Source organism: Trichomycterus rosablanca, chromosome 21, assembly GCF_030014385.1.
Source record: "Trichomycterus rosablanca isolate fTriRos1 chromosome 21, fTriRos1.hap1, whole genome shotgun sequence".
Taxonomy (NCBI): domain Eukaryota; kingdom Metazoa; phylum Chordata; class Actinopteri; order Siluriformes; family Trichomycteridae; genus Trichomycterus; species Trichomycterus rosablanca.
The window spans coordinates 19,338,327-19,347,598 of NC_086008.1; the positions used below are offsets into that span (position 1 = coordinate 19,338,327).

At 44.9% G+C, this 9,272-nt stretch overlaps 1 protein-coding gene across 1 annotated transcript; it reads left to right on the plus strand.

Moving 5' to 3' along the window:
- The first annotated feature begins 928 nt into the window (after window positions 1–928).
- paqr3a (progestin and adipoQ receptor family member IIIa) lies at window positions 929–8,568 on the plus strand. Its single transcript, XM_063018078.1, has 6 exons — window positions 929–1,116; window positions 1,936–2,098; window positions 3,285–3,440; window positions 6,383–6,580; window positions 6,936–7,026; window positions 7,888–8,568. The coding sequence occupies exons 1-6, from the start codon at window positions 929–931 to the stop codon at window positions 8,028–8,030; spliced, it is 939 nt and encodes a 312-aa protein (XP_062874148.1). The 3' UTR covers window positions 8,031–8,568.
- Window positions 8,569–9,272: the final 704 nt, after the last annotated feature.

The window sequence follows — 9,272 nt, forward strand, 5'->3', positions numbered from 1 at the left end:
TTCATCAGTTTCTCTGCATGCTTTGTTAGCCCCCTTTCATGCTGTTCTTCAATGGTCAGGACCACCACAGGACCACCACAGAGCAGGTATTATTTAGGTGGTGGATGATTCTCAGTACTGCAGTGACACTAACATGGTGGTGGTGTGTTAGTGTGTGTTGTGCTGGTATGAGTGGATCAGACACAGCAGCGCTGATGGAGTTTTTAAACACCTCACTGTCACTGCTGGACTGAGAATAGTCCACCAACCAAAAATATCCAACAGCGCCCCGTGGGCAGCGTCCTGTGACCACTGATGAAGGTCTAGAAGATGACCGACTCAAACAGCAGCAATAGATGAGCGATCGTCTCTGACTTTACATCTACAAGGTGGACCGACTAGGTAGGAGTGTCTAATAGAGTGGACAGTGAGTGGACACAGCACTGCTGTGTCTGATCCACTCATACCAGCACAACACACACTAACACACCACCACCATGTCAGTGTCACTGCAGTGCTGAGAATGATCCACCACCTAAATAATACCTGCTCTGTGAAAAGAGGGCTAACAAAGCATGCAGAGAAACTGATGGACTACAGTCAGTAATTGTAGAACTACAAAGTGCTTCTATATGGTAAGTGGAGCTGATAAAATGGACAGTGAGTGTAGAAACTAGCAGGTGGTTTTAATGTTATGGCTGATCGGTGTATAACTAGTCATGCATTTATATAAGAGCTCACTAAATTCCTTCCTTCCTAGATGGATAGTCCATGATCAACTGTAAGTGGTAATATTGATGTATTTTGGTATTAACTTAATAAGCTTGTTTTACCTCTGGACACTTAAAACAGTAATGTGGCTTATGAAGCAGTTATTAACTGTATAATTAATCCAGACTTGTATTTGTGTTTTCCAGTACAGTGTGTGAAAGAAGCCGAGCAATCCAGAATGCCTTCAGCTAAAGTGCTAAAGAATACCCAGTACATAGAACTGGGCAGTTACCAGTACTGGCCCGTTCTTGTGCCCAGAGGAATTCGTCTGTACACTTACGAGCAAGTGCCGGGCTTTCTGAAAGAAAATCCGTACATTACAGATGGCTACAGGGCGTACCTGACTTCTAAACTGTGTATTAAAAGGTAAACAGTAGATACATTTACATGCCAATTTTAAAACAGTCATGCATTGTACAGTGAATAATATATTGAATATGTGACTGGTGGTAGTTATGTGTTGTATACGTGGAAGCATCAAGACCTGAGTGATTTTGATAGGGGGCAGATTGTAATGGCCAGTAGACTGAATTGAATTATCACAACAGTATGGGGAAACAGTATGGGGTATTTACAGGTGACCAAGATTTACTGATGCCAGAGGACATATCATTGGAGCCAAGAGGGTTAAGGGCTTTGCTCAAGGGCCCAACAGTGGCGGCATGGCAGAACTAAGGTTCGAACCCTTAACCCTTTGATTGATAGCCTACTAGGCTACCTACATATCGCTAGAAGAGCTTCTGTGCCTTAAACCTCAAATCATTTGAATACTGTTTATGAGGTAAATGTGCCACAACACACAGTGCATCGAACCCTTCTGGGTTCAGCACTTACAATAGGCACACTGGCGTCAGAAGTGGACATTAGAGCTTTGGAAAGTTGTCAAGAGGTCAGAGAAATCCTGTTTTCTCCAGCATCATGGGCGATGGGGCATGTGTCCATTGTTTACCCACAGAAAAGATGGCACCAGGATGCTGTTTATTTTTTTTTATCTGAGCAGGTTTGACAGGTCCTAATGTTTTGGCTCATCTGTGTATTTATGTCTCGCACAGTCAGTTTTGGAGCATCATGTAACTACAGGCTCATTCAGATTGCCCTATTATTAGCTCTGTGTTTAAACGTATTCAACATATGGCTCTAAGACACTCTAATATGCTTTTTCTGATATTCTTGCTTCCTTTCCAGTCTCTTCATCCTTTCTAACGAGACCGTGAACATCTGGAGCCACTTGCTGGGCTTCTTCCTGTTCCTCTCGCTGGGCCTGTACGACATGGTGGGGGTGCTGCCAATGGTTGCGGCCACCAGAGAGGATTATGTCATCTACGCTATCGGACTCTTCTGCTTCCAGGTGTGTATAGCTGGGTTTGTATAATGATGTATAACGTGCAGGTGCGAATACTGGTGTTAGTGGTGGTAAGGGTGTAGTGCGGCGTTCGGGAAAGTGATTGAGGTGGGGAAGAAACTTAAGGCCGTGGTGGCATCTGGTACAGAAGTGGAACTCGTCGGTTTGAATCTTAGCTCTGCCCTCCGGCTGGGCTGGGTGGCTATACGAACAAGGATTGGCTGTTAAACCTCATGCGGTAAATGTGCCACAACACACCTTTCTGGGTACAGTGGTATAGTGCCCTTGCTGACTGCTGTCCATCACTGAAAGCACTTACAAAGGGCACACTGGCATCAGAAGTGGACATTAGAGCTTTGGCGAATTGTTGAGAGGTCAGACGACCATCTGGCTGAGCTGGGCGGCTATATGAACAAGGATTGGCTGTTGTTCATACAGGGTATGGAGCCGGATAGGGAGCTCATAACTGATGCAATTGGCTGATTGATGGCGTCGTGGAATAATGCATCGATCAGGGTGTGGCTCTCCGTGCGCAAAGCTGATCCGCACATGAACTCGCCTCGGGCAGGTAAAAAGATGCAGTCGGGTGCTGCACACAGGCTCGCTCTCCTCAATCAGAAGTATGGATCAGCATCAGTAGAGAGGAAGCGACTGGATACGACGATTGGGAGGAGTGTAATTATTCAGACACAATTGTCTTATTTCTATCTGGCTTGGCCACCGCTATTATAGCTGCTGTTATAGAACGTTCAAGATGTCCAGTTTTACACAATCATAATTGCCGTTTATCCAAATAAAAAATGAGCCGCTATTTCAGGTGGATCGAATTTAGAATCCTAAACTGAGGCTTGTATCCGTTGGCGTGTTATCCATCTGTTTTCAGTTGTAGCATGGATGTAGCTTAGAGACTCGGCTAACTCCCAGAACATACACTTAAAGAAAGCATCATGCCAGAAACAGTCAGAAAAAGAGAACAGCATCGCTGTTATGATAAAGCTGTACGCTGCTAGGTAGGCTTAAGAAAATCGCTTGAGTAATTGATTTCTCGTATTTGTAAATAAAGCGGGCAGACGTGGGCGTCTCGCCTCGCCACTTTCGACGGAAATTCTAAACCGGGTCCGCCAACGGGTGGGCGCTTGATTGAAAACCATAAATAAAACTGTGTTTAATCCTGTTTGCTTGTGCTGTTCAGGTGTGTATGCTGTGCTCGGTGGGGTATCATCTGTTCTGCTGCCACCGCTCAGAGAAAAGCAGTCGGCGCTGGATGGCCCTGGATTACGCCGGAATCTCCATCGGGACTTTGGGCTGCTACGTTCCCGGTGTCTTCTACGGCTTTTACTGCAATAATGTATGTAAACGGTTTATTTGCTTATATATGTTTAGTGTTTCCCCCCCAATTTAGTCATATCCAGTTACCGATTTGTATTTTACTGCTAAAGACACAAGCACACTTGTGTTTATGGAGGTGGAACAGTGGCTCATTAATAATAATAATAATAATAATAATAATAATAAGCATAAGAATGGGATTACCTAGGTGTGTATTGTTTCTACACTCACTGTCCATTTCATCAGCTCCACTTACCATATTGTAGCACTTTGTAGTTCTACAATGACTGACTGTAGTCCATCTGTTTCTATTCATACCTTTTTAGACTGCATTCACCCTGTTCATCAATGGTCAGGACCCCCACAGAGCAGGTATTATTTAGGTGGTGGATCATTCTCAGCACTGCAGTGACACTGACATGGTGGTGATGTGTTAGTGTGTGTTGTGCTGGTATGAGTGGATCAGACACAGCAGTGCTGTGTCCACTCACTGTCCACTCTATTAGACACTCCTACCCAGTCGGTCCACCTTGTAGATGTAAAGTCAGAGACGATCGCTCATCTATTGCTGCTGTTCGAGTCGGTCATCTTCTAGACCTTCATCAGTGGTCACAGGACGCTGCCCACGTGGCGCTGTTGGCTGGGTATATTCTCAGTCCAGCAGTGACAGTGAGGTGTGTCTGATCCACTCATGCCAGCACAACACACACTAACACACCACCACCATCAATCGTCAATGTCACCGCAGTGCTGAGAATCATCCACCACCTAAATAATACCTGCTCTGTGGTGGTCCTGTGGGGGTCCTGACCATTGAAGAACAGCATGAAAGGGGGCTAACAAAGCATGCAGAGAAACAGATGGACTACAGTCAGTAATTGTAGAACTACAAAGTGCTTCTATGTGGTAAGCGGAGCTGATAAAATGGACAGTGAGTGTAGAAACAAGGAGGTGGTTTTAACGTTATGGCTGGCGTGTTAGTGGGTTGTGCAGCCTCAGCTCGTTGTCGTATTTACGTAGACCTATAGTGCCTCTTGCGATCGATATAAAAAGATGAGTGTTTACACTGTGCTTGTGGCATGCATGTGCGAACGTGGTGAGGGGGGGCTGATATTCGGAGAGGGGTAGATTAATTAGTTGGCCTGAGGAGCATCGTCCCAAAGCGGTGGAGCAGCAGATGGTCCGCCTGCTTTTGTTGTGGGCATAAGCTACCTATGCAACAGATACAGAGCAAGAGTTCAGCTCATCGCGAGGCAAAACACTTCGGGACAGTTCTGTAGAGGTTATGTAGTTATTAATTTATATAAATACAATAATGTAAAGCCTTTATCTGGTGCAGCAGCACCACATGCAGCATTAGGTTACCCTAAAATGTATATTTTTATAGAGTAGAATTTACTGTAATTGCGGCATTGTGCTACAATTTCCACGATTGAACATCCTATTAAAAGCGCCACTAACAGATTAACTGATTTGGCCAAAAACAGCGTCTCCTTTGTCTCAAGCAAGCGACGAGCAGAGCTTTCATAGAAACTTGGATCCGAAACATCCCGGGCAGGCTGCTCACCCACACCCCCTCTCCAAACCCTCCCCCCCTCAACTCCCACTTGCTCTTCGCAGAGGGCCGTGGCGGACGGCCACGTCGTTCCATGCACCGCACACACGCTTAAACGCACAACCTCCCCCCCCCACATATTGGAAGTGCCGGCTTATTGTGCCCCAGAATGCGGCGGAAATCTGCTCCAGCCCAAAGCAGATGGCCGCGTTCGAGGACCCGCTCCGTCACTCCTGTTCCCCACCATATGACATTCACACACGTGGGTGAGCCATCTCCACTCCCGGCCTGCCAAGTGTTTAGCTCTGCTTTTTGGGTGACTACTCAATCAGCCAAGTCCCCCAAGAGAAAGTGAGAGGGCTTTTTTTTTCCTCTGTCCAGCGTTCAAGTTTGTTTAGGATTTTGGAGATACAGTTGCAGGAAAATAAAGTTTGTAGATGTTTCAGAAATACCTCCAGAAACACGTTCTGTTCATAATATCACATCATCAGTTGTACTTTTCCTGTCATAAAACACTTATTGTTGGGTGTCGCCTTACAGCAAGAAGGTCCACTCACTGTCCACTCTATTAGACACTCCTACCTAATTGTAATAATCCTAACCCTGTAGATGTAAAGTTTGAGTCGGTCATCTTCTAGACCTTCATCACTGCTCACAGGACGCTGCCCACGTGGCACTGTTGGCTGGATGTTTTTGGTTGGTGGACTATTCTCAGTCCAGCAGTGACAGTGAGGTGTTTAAAAACTCAAGCAGCACCAGCAGTTAAAAACACACCACCACCATGTCAGTGTCACTGCAGTGCTGAGAATGATCCACCACCCAAATGATACCTGCTCTGTAGTGGTCCTGGGAGAGTCCTGACTATTGAAGAACAGCATAAAAGGGGGTAACAAAGCATGTAGAGAAACAGATGGACTACAGTCAGTAATTGTAGAACTACAAAGTGCTTCTATATGGTAAGTGGAGCTGATAAAATGGACAGTGTGTGTAGAAACAAGGAGGTGGTTTTAATGTTATGGCTGATCGGTGTATGTCCCTCACTGTCTGTTTCATCACACCATTTTCCTCACATATGCCATTAACTTTTCAGCAGTACCTAGATGCCTCTGATTGAAGCCATAACTAAGTACTAGAACTTGAAGCAAAAATGAAGCATAAAACACAGAGAAAAAGGCGAGAACAAAGTGAGTCTCCTGCCAAAACAGAGAGACAAACTACTGGTCTTGGTACCCTTCTCACAGGAATTTTAAACAATCAGACCGGACATTCGGTTTTCCAGATTTTATACGTTAAATCGAGGTTCCTCTTTATTTATTTATTATATGGTTTCGTTCAATCGTTTGTGTGCTCTTTCAGATGAAAGTATGTAAACGTCATACTCTCTCTCGGCTCTGATTCTTTTCCAGTACTGGAGACAGGTGTATTTGATCGTGGTTCTGGCCATGACGCTGGGAGTCTTCTTCGCCCAGATCCATCCTCTGTACCTGACCAAGAAGTGGCAAAAGCTGCGCTCGGTCATCTTCTGCTCTGTGGTGGCCTATGGCCTCATCCCTACCGTCCACTGGATCTGGCTGAGTGGAGGATTCGGTGCTGAAATAGTGCAGGTAATGATTCGATCCACCTGCTTCAGGGATAACCATCATACAGTGTATATAGTAGCCTAGTGGTTAAAGTACTGGACTAGTAATTGAAAGGTCGCTGGTTCAAGCCCCAATACTGCTAGGTTGCGACTGTCGGGCCCTTGAGCAAGACCCTTAAGTATCAATTGCTTAGACTAAATATCATGTCACAGTGTTTTTTGGGTTGTGGATTTGATTTTGAATGCATATTGTTGCCATTTGTGGCCATTAATCATCCATTCACCCATAACATCAAAGTAAAAACATGGTGTTGTTTTTTTTTACTGTAATGTGTAACCTGATGTGTGTTTTTTTTTTTTCTTTTCTTTTATTTCTTTAGGCATTTCTTCCCAGAGTGCTAATAATGTACCTCCTCGCTGCATCTGGATTCGTCTTTTATGTCTCCAAAATTCCTGAACGCTACTTCCCAGGTAAGATTAGACCTACAGGTCTTTGAAAAAGTAATAATCAGGTTAGTGAATTGGCCTTTTACTTTTCATTTGAATCTCTGCTCTGCTACCGGTCGGCTGGGCTGACTGGGCTGATTGAAGCCATAACTAAGCACTAGAACTTGCAAAAATGAAAGGCGAGAACAAAGTGAGTCTCCTGCCAGAACTAATCCTATCACTCATGTAAACAGAGACAAATTAGGTCAGCAAATTGGCCTTTTACTTTTCATTTGAATCTCTGCTCTGCTACCGGTCGGCTGGGCACCCCCTAGCAGGTGAGATTGGCAGTGCCTGCAGCAGACAGAATCGTCCACTAGTCTACTATGTGGGCAAGACAGGACTGAAAATGGGGGTGGGGTTTATGAGGCTGTGTACGGACCCTGGTTAGCCCGAGACGCCTGTCCAGAAGTGGAGCGGTCTATGAAATACACCCTCCTCGGATGTGGTCAGTGTCACCAGCAGCAGAAGACTAATCGGCTTCGCTTAATTTGGGAGAAAAGGGGAGAAAATTCAGAAATAAAATAATAAAACTTGTGGAACTTGTGTCTGAGTTCTCAGTGCAGTTCTCAAGGTGCAGTTAAATTTGCATTTATTACATGTACAGTGAATGATTTTATGCATTTTATTGCAAGTGTTGTTATATAGGTTTAAATAAGCAAACATTTGGAGGTCTGGAACAGATTCATCCAGTTTACATTATTCCTAATGGGAAAATAATGGGGAAATAATGTGTGTGTGTGTCTGTTCTGTCCACAAGAGGAAGTTTCTGTGTGTTTAGTGCTGTTACGCTGGTGCTTGGAATGATCAGTATTGTCTTGTGTGTGTGTGTGTGTGTGTGTGCAGGTCAGCTGAACTACGTGGGTTCGAGCCACCAGCTGTGGCACATTCTGGTGGTGCTGATGTTCTACTGGTGGCATCGGTCTGCACTGTTCATCACTAACTACCGGCACACACACGCCTGCCCAGGCTACCCCCAGCATTCTTAGGGACGTGAGGAACGACCTGAGTGTGAGGAGGAATAACGACAGAGAGACTTTATTTAAACGCACAGCGGTTGAACTGCAGGTAAGATCCACGTACAGACGCTGACTGCGGATGTTTTCTGCACTATGGGAACTTAATACGAACCCGAAAAGACTTTCTACTCCAACACCTGTGGACAGATTTTTTTATTGGTTTTTAATTATAGTAGAAGTGCCTAGTCCTCACAAAACTATTTAAGGGTTTTTTGGATAGTAGTGCTCAGAAATGCCCAGGTAATGATATAGGAGGCTTATACACACCTTGTTTTTATTAGTGTTGATAGTAACTACGGAGCCCTGCAGGGGACATCCTGTATAAATAAAAAAAAATGCAAAAAAAAATGACGTATTGACTAATGGAGAAAGATCCTAAATCTCGGCTATGACTAAGCAAGGAGTGGGAACGAGATATGCAAAGATTGTACACCGATCAGCCATAACATTAAAACCACCTCCTTGTTTCTACACTCACTGTCCATTTTATCAGCTCCACTTACCATATAGAAGCACTTTGTAGTTCTACAATTACTGACTAGTCCATCTGTCATGCCTTTCAATGGTCAGGACTCTCCCAGGACCACTATAGAGCAGGTATTATTTAGGTGGTGGATCATTCTCAGTACTGCAGTGACACTGACATGGTGGTGGTGTGTTAGTGTGTGTTGTGCTGGTATGAGTGAAGTTTTTAAACAGTGTCCACTCACTGTCCACTCTATTATACTCTCATACCTAGTTGGTCCACCTTGTAGATGTAAAGTCAGAGACGATCGCTCATCTATTGCTGCTGTTTGAGTCGGTCATCTTGTAGACCTTCATCAGTTTTTTTTTTTTTTTTTTTTTTTTTTTTTTTTTTTTTTTACCCCTTTTTCTCCCCTTTTAGCGCATCCAATTGTTCAATTAGCATCGTGCTTCCTCTCTGTCTATGCCGAACCCTGCCCTGACGGAGGTGATTGAAGCTAACCCGTATCCCCTCCGAAACACGAGCAGCAGCCAGATGCATCTTTGCCACCCACACATTGACGAGTTTGGCGCCACCTAGCGTTGCATGCGGAGAGACACACCCTAAGGGCACCCTCTCCCATCTCTGTGTAAGCGCCTCCAATCAGCCGGCAGAGAACGCAATCGCATTCTGACAGAGAGAGACCCACATCCGGTTCTTTGTCCCACCCCCCATATGAGCAACCGGCCAATCGTTGCTCATATAGC